The 26,677-nt window shown below is 40.0% G+C and overlaps 2 protein-coding genes and 1 long non-coding RNA gene across 8 annotated transcripts in view; 1 reads left to right on the top strand and 2 right to left on the bottom strand.

Moving 5' to 3' along the window:
- Positions 1-15,321, bottom strand: part of NGLY1 (N-glycanase 1) — a 57,615-nt gene extending 42,294 nt beyond the window's left edge. For both annotated transcript variants that reach the window (XM_055321272.1, XM_055321273.1), the window contains exons 1-2: positions 15,158-15,321; positions 4,182-4,296 (exon numbers count right to left, since the gene is read on the bottom strand). In XM_055321272.1, the coding sequence (XP_055177247.1) occupies positions 4,182-4,296; positions 15,158-15,288 (246 nt within the window). In that variant the 5' untranslated portion in view covers positions 15,289-15,321. The remainder of the gene's footprint in view (positions 1-4,181; positions 4,297-15,157) is intronic.
- On the top strand, positions 14,913-25,529 carry OXSM (3-oxoacyl-ACP synthase, mitochondrial). 5 transcript variants are annotated; one of them, XM_055321279.1, is made up of 3 exons: positions 14,913-14,999; positions 21,173-22,241; positions 25,042-25,529. In XM_055321279.1, the coding sequence occupies exons 2-3, from the start codon at positions 21,262-21,264 to the stop codon at positions 25,442-25,444; spliced, it is 1,383 nt and encodes a 460-aa protein (XP_055177254.1). In that variant the 5' UTR covers positions 14,913-14,999; positions 21,173-21,261; the 3' UTR covers positions 25,445-25,529. The 5 variants fall into 5 exon arrangements, with proteins under 5 accessions (XP_055177254.1, XP_055177249.1, XP_055177251.1 ...); XM_055321274.1 differs by lacking the exon at positions 14,913-14,999 and adding an exon at positions 15,012-15,178; XM_055321276.1 differs by lacking the exon at positions 14,913-14,999 and adding an exon at positions 20,589-20,621.
- LOC129507080 (uncharacterized) lies at positions 18,817-20,522 on the bottom strand. Its single transcript, XR_008663918.1, has 2 exons — positions 20,209-20,522; positions 18,817-19,232 (listed from the first exon to the last, which is right to left on the bottom strand). It is a non-coding gene; the product is annotated as an uncharacterized LOC129507080 (long non-coding RNA).
- Positions 25,530-26,677: the final 1,148 nt, after the last annotated feature.

Below are 26,677 nucleotides of genomic sequence, written 5' to 3'. Positions count from 1 at the left end.
CCTTTGAATCTCTTAAACCTAAGACTTTAAAGAATAGCTACACGATTAGAAGTTTGGATATGGGGTCCACTAATTTTTCCAAGAAAACAAAAAGTACACCCTGATAGTCAGTTCAAAACTATGGACTGTTAACAGTAATACAAAGGTGGTCCAAACAAAACAAACAATAAAAATCCCATTTTTAAGTAGTAGTTCATTTAATGAATACTCCTAATCAGAGTGCTTTAAGATGCAATAAACATTACAACAAAGCTCACAATGCAAAACAGCAAATTATAAAACAAAAAACAAGTTAAATGAAAAGATCTTCAATTAAATTTCAAAGTGTTAAGAAGCAACAATGTTAAAATAGTAATTCCACCAACTGCATGTGAGATACAATGATTGTTAATATACAGAAGATAGACTTGTTGATTCTAAGCATTTAAGTTGAGCTCCACAACTGAGAATGATCTTATTTCCCTGGTGATGGCAGACCTATCAGAATCAACTGACCAACACATTTCTCACTAATGACATGGAAATTAATTCCAAATAAATCCCTTTTAAAAAGCTAGAAGAGGCTATTAAGCTCTATATATTCTGTAAAAACAAAACTGAACTATCACTTATTGTGTTTATGTGTTTTTGGTGCTATGCTAAACATTTTATGTATGTTATTTAGAATAATTCTCACAATCACCCTGAAATGTAGGTATTAGATTTATCTCTATTCTTTATATGAAAATACAAAAGCTCAGAAAAGTTAACCTGCCTGAAGCTACATAATAATTGTTGAGAGTAAAGATTCAAACTTAACAAAACTTAATTGTTAAGCTATAATTGACTCCATCTTAGACTAACAGAGACCAAAAACCATAAGCTTGTACTAACGGATGGAAATGTTGAGCAAAAAGAGAGTATTTCTACAGCTGAGATGATTACATATATGATTAACACAATTTGGACCACAATGATTTTCTACATTAGAAAGGAACCACCTCACATCTCTGATGAAGTTTCTTTTCAGAAATTAGACATCTAGGTTAAAACCAAATATAGAGGTTTCCCATCTCATACTGTTAGTGGAGCAGCACTGAGAGAGGTAGAAGACACCATGGGCTGAGGCGGAAATACAGTAAAACAAGTGTCTGGATCTGTTCAGTCTACACCTTAGAGAAGGCCCTTATAGGACAGAGATGCTGCTTGTGCCTTGCTCCCTTCCCTTCCAACTTTTCAGGACCAATCCTAAAAGAATATATGATATGGCCAAAGTGCCTGTGCCAAAAAGTTTCATCAGCAGCACTGTATTTTCACAAAAGACAAAATCACAGGCTTAATGCACCAGATCCAATAACACTTTATGAATGAGAACTGTAGTATTTAGCAAAATCCGTATTTCTCAACATATTTTTGCTAAGACAATTCTTACAGCCAGATGTTAAACAAACCTGGCTCCTGCCCACTATATGCTGGTAATATCTTCCAGTCATCAGGACAACCAAAACTGCCCTCCTCCTATGGTGTCTGGTGAGAACCACCGCACTCAGCAAGCCAGATGAGTCACATATATACCCATGTGGATCCCAGTCTTTCTCAACCTTCTTCTCAGAATTTTCACAAAGACCATAGCCTCAGAGGCAAGGAGGCCCAAAAGTGCCCAGGATTTTAATATACAACTGAACATTTTGGGATGGATCTGAGATTCCTACTTCATCTTAAAGCCGATTCAGTTTCTTTCTAATGATAAGAGTTCAGGTGCAGTTCCACTGGTTCCTTCTGCAACTTAGCCAGTGATAGAACATTTACTTGACAGGTCCTGAGGTGTGAAGTCCAAAGACAATCGGAAACTTGAAGTATAAATTAGTGTCATCAAAACATGGTAATCTTTTCTGAAACTGTTGCTCCATTTGTGTCAAATACTTCTGCAAGTTTCAATCTGGCTTATTACCTGGCACTGGTGTAACCAACCTTTTGGTCTGCCTGAGATGGGTTTTCTAGAATGTGGAATTTTGAGTGCTAAAACCAGGACAGCAAAAACAAAACAAAACAAAACAAACAAAAAAAAACCCATAAAAATAAGTACATTAAAAACAAAACAAAACAAAACAGGGCAGCCCGAGGGAAACTGGGATGGTTGGTCATCACACCCGGCACTCAAATATTTGTTGAATGAAAGACAAATATGACTCCACAAAATGTGTAACACTTCAAAACTGAGAAATCAGTACAGTTTCCAGTTGTCATTTACTACATTTTTCTGTCATTTAACTAAAAAATCTGTATTTACTTGAACAAAATGGGCAATGTTTACAATTTTGCCTCCTATATTTTTAAGTTCTCTATGTTCAGATGTCTGTAACTCCAAGCAGATGACACCATAATTTCTATCTCCAGCCTGACCTCTCCTTTTGAGTTATAGACTCAAATATCCAACTGTCTACTGGCTATCTCTATTGAAAGTTTAGCAGTATGTCACTTATAATTATCCAAAGGTAAGTAGTGATCTCTCCCATCATCTGCTATACTCCCAAGGTTTCTCAATTTGAATTAATGGTATTTGCATCCGCTTATATGCTCAAACCAAAACCTAGAAGAATCCCTCATTTCTTTCTTTCCCTTATACTCCACATTGAGTTGATTAGTAAGTCCTGCAGGCTCTGTTTAAAAAGAAAATTCTAGATGCCTCTACTTTTTCCTCATCTCCACTGCTATCAGTCGTTAATTCAACATATGCTTACTGAGTGCCTCCATGTATTCTAGGAGCTAGCAACAGAGGGGACAAAAGGCTTTTTAGACAAAAGGCTCTGTCCACATGGAACTTACACAAACCATTACCATTTCTCCTTTAGGCTGAGAAAAGCTTTCTAACTGATCTTCCTGCTTCATCCCTTGCTCTCATCCCAGAATATCCAGAACATTTCTCTTTACAACCAGTAATCTTTTAAATATTCTTCCCTGCCTAAAACCTTCCTATGGTTTCCCATCTCACTTAGAATGAAATCCAAGTCTTTATCAGAATCCTCAAAAACCCATGTCCTGGATCCTGCCTGCCTCTGTAGCTACTTTCTGTGTCAAAGCTAATCCTGCCAGAAGTCTGTTGCACACCTGAATCCTTCTGTCTGAAGTACTCTTACCTGAGGGTTTCAGGTACCTGAAATGCTTCTTTTCATTTAGGTCCCAGCTCAAATGTTTTCTCCTGAGAGGCCTTCTCATACCATTCATTCTTTTAGAGCTGTCCCCTCTACAGGTGCTTTTTTAGTATATTACCATGCCTTATTTTCTTCTTTGCATTCATCTTTGCTTTCATGTCTACATGTCTACTGTTTGTCTAACCTATTAGAATCCAGGCTCCATGCGAAATGGGATCTATTTCTCTAGTTCACTACTATACCCTCCAGGGGCTTGAACACAATCTGGGGAGGCAGGAAGGAAAGTACTTTTTATGGCAACTCAGCATATCTCTGATCATTTCTACAGCCTTGACAATTCTGACTGCTATAGACTACTGTGTATCCACAACCTGGTTCAATTTCTTTCAGTATTCCATAAACTAGAAATGGTTAAGCATATATTACATAAAGAAAATTGAAAATATTGATAACTACTTTCATTGTGTCATAAAATTAAACCATGCCACAAGATTCCAGAAGATGAAACTACCAAACTTATTTTGACTTAACAAAAAAACCACTGATATTCTCCTCTTGTGTCACAGAATAAATTCCTTACATGCAACAACTGAACTCAGCTTTTCTGCATTTACTCTTTTCATTTCTTACTGGAGACAGGCAGTTAGACCTTATCAATATTCATGGGTACTCACAAATTAAGTTTTTGCGGAAAGTCTAAAGTGACCCACAATTTGGTCTTTGGGTTTTATGTCTGACCTGTTCTAAAGGATTAAAATTTGTAAGAATTTTCCCTGTGGGGGGGAAATATATATATATATATATATATATATATATATATATATATATTTATATTTATATATGATACATAATATATATTTTTATTGTGATTTTAAAGTACACTTACTGTCACTTTTAAATGTCCAATAGGCGAAGAATTAACTAGTTCCACAGATTTCCAAAATGACCCATTAATTTAAAAATATTATCTTATTTAGGTAATTATCCAACAACATTATAATAAACTCTTTACAAATGAACTGGGGAGAAGAAATCCTTCAACATACTTACCTCTTCAAAGCCCATTTCAAATAAACATTCAACGGCTCCTCTGACAGGTAGGAGTCTAGTAGAAAAAGCTGTGTTTCCAATCCGGATAGATCTGTATTTTTCATCATTAGGATTTCTGGTTTAAATAAAAAAGTTTGATTATATATAACAATTTATACTTTCCGCAGTGTTTTTGCGCTCCTTTTTACATTTTATATTGGCTATACTGCTACAAGATAGTATAGTTCCCTACTTTAAAGAAAAAGGAAGCACAGTCTGGAAAAATAGCCTGATTTTGTGATTCTTACCTCAATAAACATTTACCACCACCTACCATTTCACAGCTGATAATATTAATGTTTCCATAAGGGAAATCCATGTGACATTTTAATTCTGTGCTGTTAAAGCCACATACCTTTATGAGTTTTTAGGTTGCTAAGAAAAAAATCCAGGTAAGCTCTAGACATGGGTGCATAAGGCCTTGCCTATTTTGTTCTGGTGGATCCCAATCATTAAGAATGGTGCCTGATGCATATATGATAGTTAATAAATACTTGTGAAATGGATGAATAAAAGAAACTAAGAAGCTATATAAAAATGGGTCTTTGAGTTCCTCAAAGACTTTACCTCTGACAAATACAAATTTAGATATATCTTATAGTCACTTGATTTTCTTTCTTCCCTAGATGATTGTTTTTACTCTATATTCTGCTTCAGCTCAAAGTATATTTTTGTCACAATTTTTTTTTTTACCACGATTAAGATTTTAAATAGCATACATGGGATGAGACCAGCATATGAAAAGCTTTGAGATTTTTAATAACCTTTTAAAAAATATTTTATTTATTTATTCATGAGAGACACACACACACACAGAGAGGCAGACACAGGCAGAGGGAGAAGCAGGCTCCATGCAGGAAGCCCAACACTGGACTCGATCCCAGGACTCCAGGATCACACTCTGAGCCAAAGGCAGACGTTCAACCGCTGAGCCACCCAGGCATCCCAAGATTTTTAATAACCTCAATAAATCAGAAAGGCTGTTTAAAAAAAAAATCAGAAAAAAAAATACAAGATTAAGATAATCACAGTTTGGGGCTCCTGGGTGGCTCAGTCAGTTAAACATCTGCCTTTGGCTCAGGTCATGATCCTGGGCTCCTGGGATTAAGCCCTGAGTTGGGTTTCTGCTCAGTGGGGAATCTGCTTCTTCCTCTTCCTATGCTCCTCCTCTCTGTTCATGTGCGTGCTCTCTCTCTCTCTCTCTCTCTCAAATAAACAAAATCTTTAAAAAAAAAAAAAGATAATCACAGTATTATACTCAAAAAACCTCAGAACATAATTTAGGATGAGTAGATTTCACATCTGATATAAATTCTTTTCCAATGGTAGTGGACTCCATCAGCACTATTTTAAGAAGGATTCTGAGGTTGTGTCAGGGGTCCGTAGGAAGGAGTGCTGAGGCCACCATCTGCTTGGGGTATGGAATGGGGATGGTGGACAAATGCTGGCAACTGCTAGCAACTCATTAACCATTTTTGTCCTAATTTAATTGTGGAAACTTCAACATATTTCACATTTGTTTTTTATCAAGCAACTCTCTATTGCCAAACTGTAATAAATACATTAATCTTCTTTAAACTTTTCTTTAATTTCAAAAATTATACGTTTGTTACAGAACGTTCAGAGACAAAGCTCTAATATAGTGTTATTCAAAATGTCCACAGACCAGTGACCATCTATAAACTTCCTAGTCATTCATGAGAAGTGCAAAAATTGAGAGTACTCAGCAATTTTTATAGCAATTTGATTTGCCATGAAATTTTTATTGTATTTTACAAAGTTGTAGCTCCACAAAAGATTGGAATTAAAAACAAACATTATTCTTTACCCAGGTCATTTGAGTATCATAGGTGGTTGAAAAACACAAAGAAAAATATATGCTCTACTCTTTTTTTCTGTGTTTTATCTTTTTTTAAAAGATTTTTTTATTTATTTATTTATTTATTTATTTATTTATTTATTTATTTATTTATTTATGACAGAGACAGGCAGAGACACAGGCAGAGGGAGAAGCAGGCTCTATGCAGGGAGTCTGATGTGGGACTCGATCCTGGCACCCCAGGATCACGCCCTGGGCAGAAGGCAGGCACTAAACCGCTGAGCCACCCAGGGATCCCCTTTTTCTGTGTTTTAAATGAGAATTACTCAACTTTGGTATTTGAAGTCTTTGTTGTAGGGGCATTTGAAGTCTTTGTTGTAGGGGCCTGCCCTGGGCACAGCAAGAGATTTAGCATCCCTGGTTTTATGCCACACTGTATCCTAAGTGCCTCCCTTTCTTACCACTTAAACAAAAAAATATTGAGATCCCTGGGTGGCTCAGTGGTTTAGTGCCTGCCTTCGGCGGCCCAGGGCGTGACCCTGGAGTCCCGGGATCAAATCCCACATCAGGCTTCCTGCATGGAGCCTGCTTCTCCCTCTGTCTGTGTCTCTGCCTCTCTCTCTGTGTCTCTCATGAATAAATAAAATCTTAAAAAAAAAAATTAAACCATACAACACTCTTACATTTATCAAGGCCAGTTACACATAAATGAAGCATCTTTTCATGATATTCAATACATTTCACCGGGTCATAAATATCAGTACCACCAGGATGATATAACCTACTGGTACAAAACTGCTTGATTTTTTTTTAACCTATTTTTTTCCCCAATAGCTTCCAGATTTTTACATGATCAAAGTCTTTCTCTGGCTTTAATTTCCTAGTTTTTCCCATTTCACCACTCTTTAAGAATTCTTATAAAAACTACACTAGGTGATCTGATACAGCTTATTATTTTGATACATGTTTCAAAGTAACTTGATATAGCTTTTCTGCTCTAGTTAGCAATTTTATATGTTTTAACATCTATGGGCCTCACATAATATTTATATTTTTTTCACTAAAAACATAACACAAACAAAAACAAACCAAAAAAAAAAAAAAAAACAAAAAAACAAGAATAATGTCCAGTTACCCAATCCTAGCTTCCTCTTTTTTTTAAGTATGTTGAGCATACCAGCCATAATCTTGAACATATAATAATGCCAAAGTTCATCCTGAAGCCCTCAAAGGCTTAGAGAACTTGGCCATTAGAGCTCAAATCCATCACATCCCATTTCCTGACCTTGGAAAACTACCAAACCAACACTTTCTAAATCTTTAACTTCATAGTGTCATCCCAGTATATCCACCATCCTTGAACTCATTAGTACTATTCTCCTTATCTTACAGTGTCTAAAGTGCCCATAAGGATCACCTTTATTTTTGTTCCTCTTCTTCCACTAAATTTTCTCTGCAGACTTTTCTCAAGTATTTTTTGCTATAATTTTTCAAAGTGTTTTTTCTACCTCTGCTGACCATTAATTATTTCTGCAATTTGTAATATTTATCTTGCTGTTAGCAATAATTTTGCACCTTCACTTGAGGGTTGTTTTTTTTTTTTTTTTTTTTTTTTTGGTTGTTTGTTGGATGATGTTGAATGAATGGGATCTTGAAAGAGCAGCAAAATGGCCTGCATCTCACTCACCATCACTTTGAACATATTTTGGTGTATCCCTAGTTGTCGTACCCCCCTAGTTGTCTTTGTTTTTACAACTGAATGGTAGAAAAAAAGTCATGCTTTTCACCTTAAAAGTCATAATCTACCATATACTTAAGATCTTAAGTCACGTTGGGGCACGTGGGTGGCTCAGTCAGTTGAGGGTGTGGCTCTTGGTTTCTGCTCAGGTCATGATCTCAGGATTGTGAGATCAAGCCCCACGTTGGTCTCCACACAACACAGGGGTCTGACTGAAATTCTTTTCCTGTTTCTCTCCCTTCTGAATCCACACCCCTCTCCCTGCTCTAACATAAATGAAAAAATAAAATCTTAAAAAAGATTTTTTAAAATAAATCATTTTTAAAGTAAATCTTTTAAAAAGATTTTATTTATTTATTTTAAAAAGAGAGAGAGAGAGCGCACAAGCCAGGGGAAGTGGGAAAGGGAGAAGCAGACTCCCTGTTGAGCAGCGATGTGATGCGGGGTTGGATCCCAGACCCTGGGGGATCATGACCTGGGCCAAAGGCAAGACACTTAACCGACTGAGCCACCCAGGTGCCCAAAAAAAGATCTTAAGACATGTCAACAAGTAGGTGTCCCACTGAGGTCACAGACTCAGAAAAAAGAAAAATGTAAATGTTTCTATTTCAGAACTTCAGAAATGATGAGAGTACATCTAACCATTTACTAGCCCTCTTTCTCTTTAGAATACATAATCCTAGAAAGAGTTTATATAAATGGAAATTCAGTATATGAGCGAGATCCTATAGTCTTGTATTTTTATTACTAATCACAAAAGTTGGTTTGTAGGACAGTTAAAAAAATTATTTCTAGTCCTTCTGAATACCTATTATTCTGAGAAACATGTAAATTTTTCAAAAACATCTTTAGAACCATCTGGGAACCATCTCTGGCTCTAACTCTACCATTCTATGTAGCTGACAAAAAGGGAAACATACACATAATCTAGCTTGTTCAACATGAAAAACTGAATAATGGTAATAATAGATAACATATGTGCCTTCATTTCTCTTTTGCAACAATCTTATAACACAGGCATTTTGCTTTCCTCTCAAAAATGAAGAAAAAAAAAAGAAACTGAAACTCAGAGACTTTACATAAAATTGCCTATAACCACAATCTTAGGAAATGGATTCAAACCCACTGGTCTGATCACAAGCTTACTCTCCATCATACAATATGCCAACTTACTCACCAATCTCAGTAACTACCCTCTCTCAATTTCTCCAGTTGTCAACTGTTACCTAGATTAGAAATCTGAAGTTATTTGTGTTGTCTCCTTGCATTACTGGTTCTATTCCTTGCATTCAGTCATCAAGAACTGCCAATCCCTGCCTCCAATTGTTCTCTCTCCATTCTAACCCCATTTATGCTTGTGATTACTGTAATAGCTTTACAAATGAGACCCATGCCTTGTGTCTTTTTATATCATTATTCTACATGAAACTCTTTCATTATGTTTCTCTTTGATTCTAGAAAGTATGATCATTTTCTCTTGCCTCTTATGTCAAATATATGTTCTCTGCTATTCCATCAACCCATCCCATCTTATGAAATCTCCATTCTCAAAATTCTTCCACACTAGGTTCCCCTGCTATCTCCAGACATAAACATGCTTGAACAATATTTTGCATTTGTTCTCTAGATTTTATGCTGTGGCTATTTTCCATACTTGTGTCTTTCTCCTAAACATATTTATTTTCTTGGAAGAAACCACTTTCCATTCTTGGCCCTTCCCAATCATACGCAGTGTAGTTTGTAACCAATAACTGTGTGCAGTTTGCAAGGAAATTAGTGGGACATCAAACTTATTTTTTAAAGAATGAATGGAGCAAATTATCTAAGGAACACATGTGGAATGCTAGTCCAACTATTATAAACTTTGAAAAGCAGATATTACTGAAGACAGCTCATTTTTATCCAGAAGTCAGTGAACTGAAAAAAAAAAAAAAAAACTAAAAAGTTCAAACCCATAGTATATTGTGCATACAAGTTGCTTATACTTTATTCTATAATTTCATTAGCTTTTTGATTCTTAATTGGGAAATAGGTAAACAATACCTGAAGCAGAAAATTGAACTGTAAACAAAAGTATTATCTTCACTTGAGTGCAGGGACAAGTATTGCTGTTAAAAAAAATAAAAACAAAAACTACTAATAAAATTCTCATTTCAGCACTCATTTCATAAAATACCATATCAAATAAAAACAAAAACTACTAATAAAATTCTCATTTCAGCACTCATTTCATAAAATACCATGTCAAACTCTGAGGCAGGAACAAGACATATCAAGACATCCCTGACATAGTCCCTTATCTCTAACACTGATGGACTTCCCAAAACAGCAAAAGGAACAGAAACATTGGTTTTCTCTACTTTTAAATAAACCACATCAGGAGCTTTTCTGTTAAGAGGTTAATATGTCACTGGACTTAGAAATAGAAGAGTCTTCCTGAAGCCTAAAGGAGTTTTCATTCTAATATGAGAATAGGGACTAATACTATTACAAACACACCACTGAGATATTATAGGTTTGTGTCTAGACAACTGTAATAAAGAGAAAATTGCAGTAAAGCAAGTCAAAATAATTTTTAAAATTTCCCACTGCATATAAAAGTTATGTTTATACTGTACTGTATGTAGTCTTTTAAGTATTTAATAGCATTATGTTTAAAAAAGTTGTACATACCTTAATTAAACAGTACCTTAATGCTTGAAAATGCTAAGTACTATATGAACTTTCAGTGAGTTCTAATCTTTTTTTCTGGGGGAAGGTTTGCCTCGATGTTGATGGTTACTAAAGGTTGGAGTGGCTGTGGCAATTTCTTAAAAAAAAGACAGTACGTTTGCCACATCAATTGATTCTTCCTTTTATGAACAATTTATCTGTAGCATGCAATGCTGCTTGACAGACATCTTTCAAAATTAGAATCAACTGGGCAGCCCGGGTGGCTCAGCGGTTTAGCGCCGCCTTCAGCCCAGGGCGTGATCCTGGAGACCCGGGATCGAGTCGCGCGTCAGACTCCCTGCATGGAGCCTGCTTCTCCCTCTGCCTGTGTCTCTGCCTCTCTCTCTCTGTCATGAATAAATAAATAAAATCTTTAAAAAAATTAGAATAAAGTCTCTCAACCCTGCCACTGTTTTATCAACAAAGTTTGTTATATTCTAAATTCTTTGTCATCATTTCAACAATCTTCACAGCATCTTCACCAGGAGTAGATTCCATCTCAAGAAACCACTTCCTTTGCTAATCCATAAAAAGCAATGTTCCTCATCCATGAACGTTTTATCATGAGATTGCAGCAATTTAGCTATATATTCAGGCTCCACTTCTAATTCTAGTTCTCTTGCTATTTCCACATCTGCAGTTACTTCCTTCACTGGTTTTGAATCCTTCAAAGTCATCCATGAGGGTTGGAAACAATTTCTTCCAAACTCCTATTATTGTTATTTTGACCTCCTTCCATGAACACAAATGTTAATGGCATCTAGAATCCTTTCCAAGAGGTTTTCAACTTTGCCGGGATTGATCAGAGGAATCATTATCTACGGCAGCTATAGCTTTATAAAATATAATTGTTAAAATAAAAGACTTGTAAGTCCAAATGACTCCTTGACCCATGGGCTGCAGTTATGGATGCTGTGTAAACAGGCATGAAAACAACAGTATGTCATAATATATTTCCATCAGAGCTCTTAGGTGACCTGATACATTGTCAATGAGCAATAATATTTTGAAAGCTATCTTTTTCTGAGTAGATCTCAACAGTGACCTAAAAATAGTCAGTAAATTGCATGGCAAACGGATGTACTGCCATCCAGGCTTTGTTTTTTCCATTTATAAAGTGTACACCAAATAGATTTAGCATAATTCTTAAGGGCCCTAGGAATTTCAACATGGTTAATAAGCACTGGCTTCAACTTAAAGCCACCACCTAACATATGAATCAGCCTGTCCTTTGAAGCCAGACATTGACTTTTCCTCTCTAGCTATGAAATCCTAGATGGCACCTTCTTGCAATAGAAGGCTATTTGGTGCACACTGAAAATCTATTGCAGTGTAGCCATAGTCACAAATTATCCTAGCTAGGTCTTCTAGATAACTTGTAGCTCCTCATCAGCACTTACTGTTTCACCTTGCTCTTTTGTGTTATGGAGACAGCTTCTGCCCTTAAACTCCCCTGCTAGCCCGCAACTTTTTTCTTCAAACTTCATCACCTTTCTCAGCCTTTACAGGACTGAAGAGGCTGAGCTTTGCTCAGGATTAGGCTTTGGGTTTTCAGGGGAATGTTGTGGCTGGCTTGATCTTCTATCTAGACCACGAAACCTTTTTATATTAGTAGCGTTAAGGCTGTTTCACTTTCTCACCATTTGTGTGTTCACTGCAGTAGCACTTTTAATTTTCTTCATGAACTTCTCTTGCATTTGCAACTTGGCTGCTTCGCACAATGGGCCTAGCTTTTGGGCTAGCATGGATTTTGACATGCCTTCCTCACTAGGCTGAATCATTTCTAGCTTTGCATTTAAAGTAAGAGACAAGCACCCCTTCCTTTCACTTCACTTAGGCTATTGCAGGGTTATTAATTGGCCTAATTTCAATTATTATTGCGTTGCAGGAAACAGGGAAGCCTAAAGAAAAGACGGACAGGAAAGGACCAATGGGTGGAGCGGTCAGAACACACATAGCATTTATAGATTAAGTTTGCCATCTTATGTGGGTGCAATTGGTGCACCCTAAAACAATATTAACATCAAAGATAACTGGTCACAGGATAAATAAGATGTGGTATATGTATATACAACAGAATATTACTCAGCCATAAAAAAAGAATTAGCTCTTGCCACCTGCAACAACATGGATGGACCTAGACAGTATTATGACAAGTCAGTCACTCAGTCAAACACAGAAAGACAAATACTGTATTTTTTCACTTACATATGGATAAAAACCCAAAACAAACAAAAAACAGAATCAAACAAATAGAGTACAAATGATGTTTGTGGGGGTAGGGAAGGGAGTGTGGGACGGGCAAAATTGGTGAAGGAGAGTAGGAGACATAGGCTTCCAGTTATGGAATAAATAAGTCGTGGGGGTTGGGGTGGGCACCTGGCTGGCTCAGTCAGTTGACCATGTGATTCTTGATCTTAGGGTCATGAGTTCAAGCCCCACACTGGGCACAGAGCTCACTTAAAAAAAGTCATGGAGATAAAAGGTATATAGGGAATATAGTTAATGGTATTATAACAGAATTGTATGTGAGAGATAATTATACTCCTGAGCAGAGCATAATGTACACTTGTGGAATCACTACATTGTACTACTGAAACTAATGTGACCGTGTGTGTCTAACTATATTTCAATTAAAAGAAGAGCTCACAGATCACAACAAATACAATAATGAAAAAGTCTGAATATTACAAGAATTACCAAAATGTGACACAGAGATATAAAGTGAGCTATTGGAAAAAATGGCACTGACAGACTGGCTCAACACCACAAACCTTCAATCTATGAAAAACAGTCCTTGCAAAGCACAATGAAGTGAAGAGCAATAAAACAAGGCATACCTGTACTTAAATTAACAAGGGTAGCTTTTCATACCATCTCGAATTATGAGTTCCACACTAATTCCCTTTTTAGATTAAAAACTTTTCAAGATCAAAAAAAAAAAAAAAAAAACACTTTTCAAGATCAGAAACATAAGCCATAGTTAAGACCGCAACATGAACTGACAGCATGTGAAGTTCCTTCTATGAGTTTGATAAATATTCATAATAGTGATTATGATGCCAGGTCATTATTTGCATGCAAAGGTTTTCCTTCCTCAAAACACCTTGATCTTAGCATTTTGGGTTTCACTAAATTAAAAGCAGAAGTGAATCTTATTACAAGGCCACTTCCCTTTTCTGAATAATAGGGTTTAAATAGTTTGGTGGCTTTCCAGGTTGAAGGTCCCAGCTCATAAGATCTGGAGGACTCGGCTTAGGAGTTCATTTATGCAGAGTCCACAGGCAATCCTGTACTTTGTTGTTGTTGTTGTTGTTGTTTTTTTAATCCTGTACTTTGAAGAGCTGTTAGACTCAAGGGGAGAGGTGAGTTGAGATGGTGTCATAGAGGAGAAAGGCAGTCTCTACATATGTCACAATCGTGTAACTGTGTACACTGCATATGCTGTACAACCCTTATAGCATTTGGTAAATAATAAAGGTTCATTTTCCCTTCAACTTACTTTTAAAATCCTTAATGTCACCTCTGTGAACAATATATTGCCACGAACAATGAAATGCTAGGAGTTAAAACACTAGTAACCAGGGTCACTAAAATTGGGTCACATTAAATCTATTATAACCTTGCAATCAAGAGTTTCCTTTTAGATTTCATGCCAATATACCTGCCACTTAGGAGAACAAGTGTGCCCCAGGGGTAAGGTGGGAGAGAGAACCTAGATAGTAACCATGGGGACCTGATGAATGAGGTAACCCCACTCAAGTACCTGGCACCTGGAGGTCCTTTAACTTTGGCTCCATTTCCCTCCCCCACACAAGCCACCACATGATGGGATCTAAGAACTGAAGTGGATAACGCTTCAAAATGAATAACCAAACTTGTCTCCCAATTCCCCAAATCTGTAAGGGTCCCTTGAGGACCTACGAGTGTACTTCTGCTCGCAGGAGCATGAAACAAAGTACTCTCCGCCAAGGTACTCTTCACTAATTCTTATCTAAAAGGTCACGCTGGAAAGTGGAATTACAGGTATTAATATGAAAACTGTAACTTTAATATGGCTAATAATATTTCAGTCAGTGACAGTGGGCACGAAAAGACCATAAAAAAGAAAAGAAAAAAGAAAAAAAGAAAAGAAGGAAAGGAAAGGAAAGACCCCCCACTTGAGTAGTATGCTTTACTATCAAGGTCTTCACAAAACGCTGGAGCGCGGGGCGGATTCCGCCGGGGACTGACTTCTCACAATCCTGCGGCGACTTACAGCACCACGTTCGGTGAAAGCCACGCAGCGGGGATGAACCATGACCGTTTCCGAGCGACGGGAAGACAGTTAACAACGCGAAGGGAGGCCAGCGTTCCGGGCACGCCTTCTCACCTGCCTCCGCCCTGCGCCCTCCTCGCGACCTCCAGTTCACCCCCAGAGCACCCCGACATCAGGTGCCGAGTCACAAGTGCAAAGAAACTTGCTCCTCTCCGGCGCGAGGGCCCGGCCGCGCCGCCAGGCCCCGGGCAGGTAGGCTCCGACGCTGCGCCGCGCTCCGGCCCAGGCCCCCGGCCCCTCCGCGCCTCGCCACCCTGGAGGGGCCCGAGCCCGGCGACCCCAAACCCAGGCCGACCAGGCGCCCCTCACCGCCCGCCCTGGCGCCCCGGTGCGACTCCTCAGCTCCGCACCTGAGGATGTTGTCCGCATAGGTGAGCAACAGCTTGGAGGCCTCCAGAAAGGTCTCCGGGGTGTTCTGGCACAGCTCGGCCACCGCCGGGGACGCGGAGCCCGACGAGCTGCCCAGCGCCGCCGCCGCCATGCTTGAGCGCCCGCGGCCGTCGCCGCCCCTCGCGCGCCGCGGTGCCGCACTGAGCAGGCGCCACAGCGCGCGGCCGACTCCGCGGCGGGCCGGGAGGGGCGGGGCCCGGCGGGCCGGGGGCGGGGCCTGAGCGGGGAGGGGCGGGGCCTGGGCGGGGAGGGGCGGGGCCTGGGCGGGGAAGGGCGGGGCCTGGGCGGGGAAGGGCGGGGAGTTGGACCTGCAGGGACTGGGGCGGCGTCTCCCCGGCCTCCCGGCTCCGCTCGGAAACAAGGGGCGGGGTGCTTGGTTGTAGGGCCGGGGGCTTTGGCTCCCTGGGAGGGGGGATGCTGCCCTGTGCTGGCCCGCGTGTCCCGAAACCCGGAGCCTAACGCGCGCCAGCCTGGCCTTCGATTCATCCAGCTACGAAGGTGGGGGGACCCCCTGGTACAACCACCCCTCCCCCGCAGGACCCCTCCTCGCAGACTGCCAGGCATTCCGAGATAACGTGTAGTTGGAAGACCCCAGAAGCTAGGAGCAACAAAATGTTCAAAGCCCAATGGGTGTCTGTAGACCCTGCTGGGTTTCTGGCACATAGATGAATGATGTATGATGAAGAATCTTTCTCATAGGGGATCCCTGGGTGGCTCAGCGGTTTAGCGCCTGCCTTCGGCCCAGGGCGTGATCCTGGAGACCTGGGATTGAGTCCTAAATTGGGCTCCTTGCATGGAGCCTGCTTCTCCCTTTGCCTGTGTCTCTGCCTCTCTCTCAGTCTGTGTCTCTCATGAATAAAAAAATCTTTTTCGTAAGTACCATTCAAATACTAATGAGGTCTCTATAGAGAAGTAGTTTTCAAACCGCAGGTTGCAACATAGTAGGTTGTGGACTCCATTTATCATGTAGCGACCAGCATAAAACATACCATAAGGACAAAATAGAATAAAATGGGAGGGGGAGTAGTAAAAATACGCATCTTGCATAGTAAGGGGGTAGGTATTATTTTATGACTTTGTATCACAGGTAGATCAAGTGATTAATGTTTTTTTATTACTTTTAGAAGATGAATCCTAACTTCTTTAATCCGTTTTCTGCCTCTCAATGTTAAAAGTATACTTTACCAGGGTGCCTGAGTGGCTCAGTGGTTGAGCGTGTCCCCTGCCTCAGGGCGTGATTCTAGGGTCCTGGGATCAAGTCCCACATCCTGCTCCCAGGAGTGAGCCTGCTTCTCCCTCTACCTATTTCTCTGCCTCTCTGTGTGTCTCTTATGAATAAATAATAAAATCTTTTTTAAAAAAAGAAAAAGGTAATTTGCCAATGGCTTCCTTCTTTGCAGACATATCTTTCCAAACCTCAACAAATATTTTTCTTGACCTTATGTTTTTAAGGTAAATTATTTGCGTAAGTAGCTTATTTAAATGTTCTTGATGATTTATCTTCTGTTTGCTTTTTAAATTTGAAGTTTTCCTCCAGTATCTCAGAGGAAGTGCTTGAACTATGCCATGCACTTCAATTACCATTCATCTGCTAGATACGTGGGAAAAGTTTTTAATATGTAGGTTTGGGGACCAACTTCTAAGACTAGTGTTTAACTGATAGCTGTTACTAGCTGCTATCACTAAAATTTTCAGTGACTTAACAGAAATCTTTCTTGCTCACATAACAGTTTTAAAAGCAGGTGTCCTTAGTCATTGGACAACTTTCCCCCATTCAGGCTCCCAGGCTCCTTCCATCCTGTAAAATAGAGGTCAATAAACATTTTTTTGTAAAGGGCCAGATTGTAAATGTTTAAGACTTTGTGGCCATAGGGTCTCTGATTCTTTTTTAAAAGACTTTATTTATTTATTAATGAAAGACACACAGAGAGAAAGGCAGAAATGTATGCAGAGGGAGAAGCAGGCTCCAGGCAGGGAGCCTGATGTGGGACTCAATCCCGGGACTCCAGGATTACGCCATGGGCCGAAGGCAGGTGCTCAACCGCTGAGCCACCCAGGCACCCAGGGTCTCCTTTTCAAACTCTTAATTCTGCCTCTGCATCTGTAGTTCTGTAGACAGTACTCCAATATGAATGGACATGGCTACATTCCCATCAAACTCTTGTTTACAAAAACAGGCAGCCCACTGGATTTGGCCTGTAGTTTAGCTCCTGCCATTGAGCCACAAAGGCTTCTGCATTTAGTTGGTGGTTGGGCAGAAAGAAGGCATACCTAATCAACCACATGGGCCCAAAATGACATACAGCATTTTCTCTACCATATAATTGGAAAAAATGAAGCCCCGTTTAGATAAAAGAGGGAAGGCTGGGAAATGTAGTCTCCAGCTACATACGTATTATCCACAATTTCAAAGGATGGAAAGGTGTGGGGAGGGGGGCTATAGAATTATAGCTAGATGTCTCTAATCACCAACTATATTCACCTTAATTTGAGTCTCTTTTTTCACATTTATCCTTAGAATAGCTTAAGGTTATTATATACTATATAGTATTTTGATTTTTTAAAAGTAACAAGACACTTTTTTTTTTTTCAAATAGATTCTTAGGAGGAAACCCAGTATGTATAACCAAAGTGGAGAGATGCTCTAGAATTGAAGCAGGAGAGCATGGGGAGTGGGAGGGACAGAATGCCGTTAGCTTAGCCTGTCTCCTGACAGAGATAATGACTAGAAAGCATCTTTTTGGGGGACATGCAAACAGTGTCAAAACCAATGCCATAGAGTTAATACTGTGATAATAATGCACAGTCAAAAAAAATCATAGAAATCATTTCAAGGGTAATTCAGTAAGTTATTGCTTATTTTAAATCACCTGAAATTTAAATCATTCCAAATTCCTGTTTACCGAAACTCCTGTTGAAGTTCTTGAGTACAATCTCTCTTGGATACCACCATTTATGTGTTGTTAAGAGAATTTATTATAAGGGACTTTGACTTGTTCTTTTTCCTGTCTGCTTCTTCCACTAAGTTGAAAATATTTTGATTTTCCAGTTCCTTTAGAAAAATTGGAGATAGTAAGCTACTCTTAACCTCTTTATACATACAATTGCTTCAACTAAAAGGTTTTCTTCTATTAAATCAGCATTGAAGTTTCTCCATTCTTTTACTTGATTTTTTTTCCTACAAAATAATGATTTTTTTTTTTTTCAGGATTCCAGTTTTATTAAGCACACCAAGGTTAGAGTTGACACATGGTGGCACTATTCTTAAATGGAACAGAAAAAAGAAATAACCTGTTAAATTTCCCCAGGATCAGTTTTGACATAAAAAATAAAACATTGACCTCAGTGAAGACTGTAACATGGAGAGAGGTTGTAACTTTTCACGAACTGGTATGGTAATTCACTACTGTGTGATTGCTTAAGTGATTAACCAACAATTATTTATTGAGCACCTGTTGTGTACAAAGCAGTCTGATGGTGAACATAAAAGATTTATAATCTACTAGGAAAGACAAAATCGATGATCATACCTTACATACAAATAGCCCTTATGCTGATGAAACAGGTACTGTGAAAAGAAAATAAGTCATTTGGTAAAAACACACAAAACACTAACTGATAGAAGTGTATGTTTATTCATTCATTTCATAATTCAGTCATTCACCAAAGATTTGTGAGGTGGCTACTAAATGCCAGGCACTATGCTAGGTACTGTGAAGCAGGGAATCTGATAAGCATGGGCCCTTCTTTCATGGAAGTCATAATGAGTTTACAGCAGTGGTTAGATCAGCATCACTAGCAAGAAATATGGTACTAAATCATTTTACAGCTATTGGAATATCATAGACATTTTTATTTATTTATTTAATTAATTTATTTATTCATGAGAGACAGCGAGAGACACACAGGCAGAGGGAGAAGCAGGCTTCCTACAGGGAGCCCGATGTGGGACCCGATGCTGAGACTCCAGGATCACGCCCTGAGCCGAAGGCAGATGCTCAACTGCTGAGCCACCCTGGTGTGCCTAAATGAAATCTTTAAAAAACAAAACAAAACAAAACAAAAAACTGTTTTATAGAGTTTGGGTTCAAAAAGTATATTTTAAGTCTCTCACATTATAATTTCAACATAGTGTATTACAATGAAAAGGGACAGTAAGATTGGGTATTTCTCACTCACCAAATTTTAGTTATTTTATTACCACATGTGTTTGTTTAATCTCTCTTATAGTTAATGAATGATAAGTCATACTAAGAAATAACCAAACAGGCCTTTGATCACAGAAGACTCAAGGTCATATTTAGCTTTCCTAAACTATTTTAGGCAAAGTACACTTTCAAATTCATTTAAATCCAGTAGTAACCTGGAAAAGCTAAGCTTGACCAAAATTCTCCAGAGCTGGGAAAGAAGGCAGAGCACTCGGAAACGATCATTTCAAGAGACACTGTCCAGAAAGACACAATATGGCTGGGAGGATCAAATGCACATTACATCATCAATCTTTTATCTAAAAAAGAATAAAAAGGACACAAACCTGACACCTGGGATAGCATCTGAGCAAATACATACCTTACTACTTTCTTGTTTTTTAAAGGTCTACCATCTATTTTCTTGTCTCCATCCCTGTTAGACATTGCGTCTGGCATTTCGAGCCCTGCCCCAGATCCAATAATTTTCGAAAAGTAAAAAACAGCTTATTATCATTACAAAAAGTATTATTTATCGTAGAAGAGATAGTAAAGAAGACTAAGCAAAAATGGGAAAAGGAACTTCACAATCATTGCACATCCCTGCAGATCTCAATATAAACATCTTTTTAAAAGGTATATATACTATTCTGTAACCTGTTACCTCCTGATGTGCTTTCAACATCTCTCCATAGAACATTCACTTACAAAATCATTTCATTATTTTTTTTCCCAAAATCATTTTAAATGGCTGCACAGCCTCTAGGTGTACTACAAAATAAGCCATTTCCTGATGTTGGGCGCTTCGGCTAGTCCTACTTTACCATTATAAACAAGTGTGGGAGGAACCGGAGTAACTGGGAGGCTACAGCAATTTCCTTAATGCTTTCCACGGCTTTCAGTAGAAGATGACGGCGTCCCTTCTCCCAGCAGACGGAACGATTTGGACATCATAGTCACCCGCCCTCCCCCGCCCCCGAATCCTTCTCCGATGGGCAAAACCGGCCATCTCATCGCGTTCCGTGCACGTTCTCGGTCTCCCAGTCACTGAGGTCTCGCGCGGGGCGGCTCGTCCCCGGCCACCCGGGCCCGCCGCCTCCCGCGGTCTGACCTCCACCAAGGTGACGCGGAGGCAGGGCCGCGGGCCACGCCCCGCCCAGACGCAGTGCGCGCGCGCGCGCGCATGCGCGGACGTGCCGGCGCAGACGGCGGCTGCGCGGCCGGCGCCGGGCCTCGCGTAGGTATCCGCTGCTTGCGGCTCTCCTCCTCCCGCCCCTCCACCGCCGATCGGGTGGGGGTTGCCTCGGGAAAGGGGAGTCTGATGACCCGGGCCTGGTTTCCTTTTCCCTCGGCGTCCTTCGGGTGTGTGCGCGTGTGGTGGTGCTTTAGAGGCGGTGGCCACATCGTCTCACTCCCACCCCCACCCCCCCCACCCCCGACCCCGGATTAAAAACCAAATGATCTCCACGTTTTGATGATCAGTAAAGCTCACACCCCTAACTCAAAGAATAGGCCCTGGAGGATTGTTCTTGTCGCACTGACGCCAGAAATACTCCTTAGGATAAGGCCTCAGGGATGCTGACCGAGGATGCTGCCTGCAGTCCGTGAAAGGCCGGGAGTGCCTTTTTATTGTTCATGGTGTAATTGTGTTGTGAATTGAATGAACCATCATTTCACCTTTGTCTCGGAATGTCTGAGGGTACTCAGCCTAAAAAAGGGAACTCCCAACGGTTCGATAAGCATGAATTGTAGTGATGTTAACGTTATTTTCCTTGTGTTCATTAACAGCTCACACCCAGCGGCTGAGTGGAGGTTTCGGCTATTGTATCCTAGGCCCTCAAGTAGTGTGAGTGTTTCTGATCATCTGAGTCTCAACCATGTTGTCAGACTGCTTGCAGAATTTCTTAAAAGTCACGAGCCCTCATCTATGTTCAAGATCATGCCAGCCATTAATAGGAGGCAAAAGGCGGCTTTTCGGAACCGAGCCGACGTCCAGATTTCGTAGGCGGGTTGTCATTACAGGCATCGGCTTAGTGACGCCTCTGGGTGTTGGAACTCAGCTGGTATGGGATCGTCTTATCCGAGGAGAGAGTGGAATTATGTCACTGGTCGGTGAGGAGTATAAGAGTATCCCTTGCAGTGTTGCTGCTTATGTGCCAAGAGGTTGTGATGAAGGTCAGTTCAATGAACAAAACTTTGTGTCCAAATCCGATATCAAGTCCATGTCTTCTCCCACCATTATGGCCATTGGAGCTGCAGAGTTAGCCATGAAAGATTCCGGCTGGCTCCCTCAATCAGAGGCTGATCAAGCGGCTACTGGAGTTGCAATTGGCATGGGGATGGTTCCTCTTGAAATTGTTTCTGAAACTGCTTTGATGTTTCAGACAAAAGGTTACAGTAAAGTCAGCCCATTCTTTGTCCCTAAGATTTTGGTCAATATGGCAGCAGGCCAGGTCAGCATTCGATATAAACTCAAGGGCCCCAATCATGCAGTGTCTACAGCCTGTACCACAGGAGCCCACGCTGTGGGAGACTCTTTCAGATTTATAGCCCAAGGTGATGCTGATGTGATGGTGGCTGGAGGGACAGATTCTTGCATTAGTCCTCTGTCTCTCGCTGGGTTTTCCAGAGCCCGTGCTCTGAGCACAAACCCTGATCCTAAGTTGGCATGTCGACCGTTTCACCCAAAGAGAGATGGGTTTGTCATGGGAGAAGGTGCAGCTGTGCTGGTGCTGGAAGAATATGATCATGCTGTTCAACGAGGAGCGCGGATCTATGCAGAAGTTTTGGGCTATGGACTTTCAGGTGATGCTGGTCACATAACTGCACCTGACCCTGAAGGAGAAGGAGCCTTAAGGTAAAGCCTTTTTTTTTTTTTTTAAAGATTTATTTTATCTATTTGAGAAGGAGAGAGAAAGAGAGACCATGGGGTGGAGGGGAGGGAGCAGAGGGAGAGAGAATCCCAAGCAGAATCCATGTTGATTCCAGGACCCTGAGATCACCATCTGAGCTGAAACCAAGAGTGGGCTGTTCAACCAACTGCGCCACTCAAGTGCCCCAAGACTTGTTGTTTTATTTAAAATATTTCTCCAAATGAGACGTTTTATTAGACTTTCAAACTAGGGAGTCCAGTATTGTAGTATCTGCCCTTGGTGTACAGTATCTTTGATGTTTTTCCATTTTAGACTAAACAAAATGGCTTTGAATTCTTTGCTTTAACATGCTTGGTATATTTGACATTCCTTTTTTTTAAAAGTTTTTTTTTTTAATTTTATTTTATTTTTATTATTTTTATTTATTTTTTTTTAATTTTTATTTACTTAGGATAGTCACAGAGAGAGAGAGGCAGAGACACAGGCAGAGGGAGAAGCAGGCTCAATGCACCGGGAGCCCGATGTGGGATTCGATCCCAGGTCTCCAGGATCTCGCCCTGGGCCAAAGGCAGGCGCCGAACCGCTGCGCCACCCAGGGATCCCAGATTATTTATTTTTTGAGATAGAAAGAGAGAAAGCACAAACAGAGGGAGAGGGAGAAGTAAGCTCTCCGCTGAGCAGAGAGCCCGACACGGGGCTCAATCCCAGGATTCTGGGATCATGACCTGAACCAAAGGCAGAGGCTTAACTGACTGAGCCACCCAGGCACCACATTTGAATATTCTTAACAAAAATTGGATTTTAAAGTTGTGGAGAAGGCCATGTGTGTTTTTTCCAACTTTTCATACTTCCAGTTGTAACAACTGTCTTGGGTGCTCCCTCCCACAGTTCTTCTCTTTGGCCCTTCATCAGACTCAGACAATATAATTAACCCTTTCTTCTAGTGGTGTCTGGGCCCTGTGCCATTTCAGCAGGGTTCTGCTGTTCTTAAATCAGTACTTTCTAACTTTTCACCACCCAGGAATACTAAAATGCAGATTCTGACTCTAGGCCTAGGATGCTGCTGGAGATCTGCCATTTGTAACAAGCTCCCATGATGCTGATGCTGCTGGTCTGAGGACCACGATTGGAAAAGCAAGTTGATATTGCAGAAGAGATAGTTAAGTTAAAAAAAAAAAAATCCCTGCTTATGTGTTAGCTAATAGGCTAGCCGGCTTAGATCATATTATGTTTTATTTTTCTTTAAGATATTATTTATTTATTCATGAGACACACAAAGAGATGCAGAGATGCAGGCAGAGGGAGAAGCAGGCTCCTGGTGGGACTTGAATCTGGAACCCCAGAATTATGCCCTGAGCCAAAGGCAGATGCTCAACCACTGAGCCACCCAGATGCCCTGGATTGTATTGTGTTTTAACCAGTTAACTTGACCAGGGCAAACCTTTTCTGTAAAGGGACAAATAGTTTTTTTAGCTTTGTGGGCCATAGGGTTGCTGTCACAATTATTCAAATCTGTCTTGTAGTGTGAAAGCAGCCAGATATTATAAATAAATGAATGGGCATGCTCCAGTGAAACTACAGTTGATCCTTGAACAATGCAGCGGTTAGGAGCACTGACCCGTTGTGCAGTCAAAAATAACATACATAACTTTTGACTCCTCCAAAACTTAACTTCTAGTAGCCTACTGTTGACAAAATGCTTTATTGATAACATAATCAATGAACACATGTTCTGTATATTATATAGTGTATTCTTACAATAAGGTAAGCTAGAGAAAAGAAATGATACCAAGAAAATCGTAAGGAGGAGAAAATACATTTACAGTACAGTACTATAAAAAATCCACGTGTAAGTGGACCCACATAGTTCAAACCCATATTATTCAAGGGTCAGCTGTATTTGTGAAAATAGTATCTGGCCAGGGCCATAGTTTACTGACCCCTGAGTTATGCTTTTGAGTTTTAGTAAATAGTTGCTGGTGCTAGAAGGTTTGAACATAGTAGCCAGCTAGATGGGGAAATAGTTATGTTTAGGTGAGACTTTTCATCACACTTCAAATTATACCCTTAAGCTGCCTCTTTAGGAAATATATGCAACCCAGAGATCAGGAACTAAAAAAGAAGGTGTTGACATTCATGACATTTTCAAACATTCTTCCAGAGAAATATTTTATTTTTGGGTTTGTTTGTTTTGTTTGGCTTAGCGTACTTCATTTATTTAGAATTCTTAAAACCTAAATAGAATTTTGAAAGGTTATTTGAAGCACCAAAGTAATGGTGCAGACATTTTTAGATTATTGGGAAATATGCCAAGTTTTACATTTAAATGTGAGAGAAAAAAATTAAAACATAGTTATAAATTTTTTTTCCACATTTGGAATCACTACATACACACACATATACACACACGCTCCACTGATAAAAAAAAAAAAAAATTCCTAGAAGAAGAACTATTCTAGGCTTGCGTCAATATGGTTTTTCCCCCAGGGAACAGTATCAATTCAAAAAAGTGGAAATACATTTTATTAGAGATGATAAAACCCACAGGCCTGTATATTTATCTCATGGTGTTAAATCAGTCCGGAGTATTAAGGGTGACTCATTATTTCCATGCAGGTAGCATTCTAACTCATATGGTAATCCAAGTTTGGGTTCTGTTATTAGAGCAAAGGATTCTCTTCATCCAGGATATATGTTCCTTTCTTTCTCATAAGCTATATAGATAAAGACTCCTGTGTTAAAATTAGACTTAGTTTTGATAAATTTCTTCTTTTATTTTATTAGATGTATGGCTGCAGCTGTAAAAGACGCAGGTGTACAACCTGAAGAGATATCCTATGTCAACGCACATGCGACTTCCACCCCATTGGGAGATGCTGCTGAAAACAAAGCTATCAAACATCTTTTCAAAGACCATGCACCTGCCCTTGCAGTTTCGTCAACCAAGGGAGCCACAGGACATCTGTTGGGAGCTGCAGGGGCGGTTGAGGCAGCTTTTACTGCTCTGGCTTGTTATTATCAAAAACTACCACCTACTTTAAACCTGGATTGTACAGAACCAGAATTTGATCTCAATTATGTTCCACTAAAGGCACAGGAATGGAAAACTGAGAAAAGATGTATTGGACTCACCAATTCCTTTGGTTTTGGCGGTACTAATGCAACACTTTGTATTGCTGGCATGTAGGACAAATCATTTGTAATTAAACATTGATTTCTTAAAATGTTATAGACTATATTAGGCAGAGAAATAAAATGTTTATATAAATATATCAATATTTACCAACTATATATCAATCTGTTATCAACACCCAGATACCCTTTATCCGTGTCAGGTTTTCTCAACCCTGCCACTATTGATATTTTGGGCAGGATAATTCTTTGTTGGGTTAAGGGAAAGTGTCCTATATATCATAGGATGCTTGGTAGCATCTTCTTCTTTACCCAGTAGATTCCAGAATCACCCTCTTCTCTAGTTGTAAAAACCAAAAATGTCTCTAGACATTCCCAGGTCTTTTCTAGGTGGTAAAATAGTCCCTATTTGAGAATCACTGATCTATATTTTCCTAATACTCTAGGTCAAACAACTCTTTGATATTTCACCTGCTCTTGTCCCTTCTACCAACATTTGGTGAGTAGCTGCTTGGTGCTAGGCAATGTTGTTGCAGGGTACAACTCCAGGTATACCATTCCCATACAACAGGAGGAGAAGGAATACAAGTATAACTGGGAGTTTGCATCATTGATCAACATTCTTTGGATAAAGCAGTCAGCCAGTAATGAGCTACTTACCCTTTCTATCTAGCTAGCTCTTTTTTCTTCATATTATTATACCGAGATATAAAAGGTGAAAAAAAATAAAAAAAAAAATGAGTGGAGTTTCCCTAAACTCCCAGGTCATGAGTTCTCTGAAAGGAGGTAAAATTAGCTTGGTGTTTCTTACCTCATTTATGGTGGCAACTAGTGATTAATGGAGATAAAACCTTTGGGAAGTGGAACAGAACTTGTTGGTGACTCAAGCTGCATCACTCCTGCCCACCCTTGTTGCAGCTCTGGTAGATAGTTTTTGCCTAATATCCTGCCACAAGTGCTGGTGGTGCCTTTGATTTTCTACCTTGAGGCCTTTTCTAAAGATCTTTTGAGATCTCATTCATCCCCATCTGGCTGGAAGTATTGGGAAGGGGACAGGGACAAGTTCCTAGAGCAACAGTCAAAAACAGTGAAGGATGGGGTTAGTAGTTAAGTGTGTCAGCCTCCTCTCAGAGGGATATCTAAGGTTCTCCACAGGTCCTCAGAGGGTTTCTGGTCAGATAAAACTTCTGCTCAGGGCAGTAGCCAGCTCAATAACCCTGTTTACTGGACTTTTCCCCCTTCCCTTTCCTCCCTCCCTGATTTTTAATCCTGCTCCCAGGAATCACCT

The sequence above is a fragment of the Nyctereutes procyonoides genome, unplaced genomic scaffold, assembly GCF_905146905.1.
Source record: "Nyctereutes procyonoides isolate TBG_1078 unplaced genomic scaffold, NYPRO_anot_genome, whole genome shotgun sequence".
Taxonomy (NCBI): Eukaryota; Metazoa; Chordata; class Mammalia; order Carnivora; family Canidae; genus Nyctereutes; species Nyctereutes procyonoides.
The sequence above is the reverse complement of the archived record's forward strand: the minus strand, read 5'-3'. Positions and strand labels throughout refer to the sequence as shown.

What these genes read in the sequence shown, in the direction of transcription:
- OXSM (XM_055321279.1), top strand. Translation starts at nt 21,262, where the DNA reads ATGTTGTCAGACTGCTTGCAGAATTTCTTAAAAGTCACGAGCCCTCAT. An exon ending in GAAGGAGAAGGAGCCTTAAG is followed by an intron (nt 22,242 to 25,041) that starts GTAAAGCCTTTT and finishes TTATTTTATTAG; the next exon opens with ATGTATGGCTGCAGCTGTAA.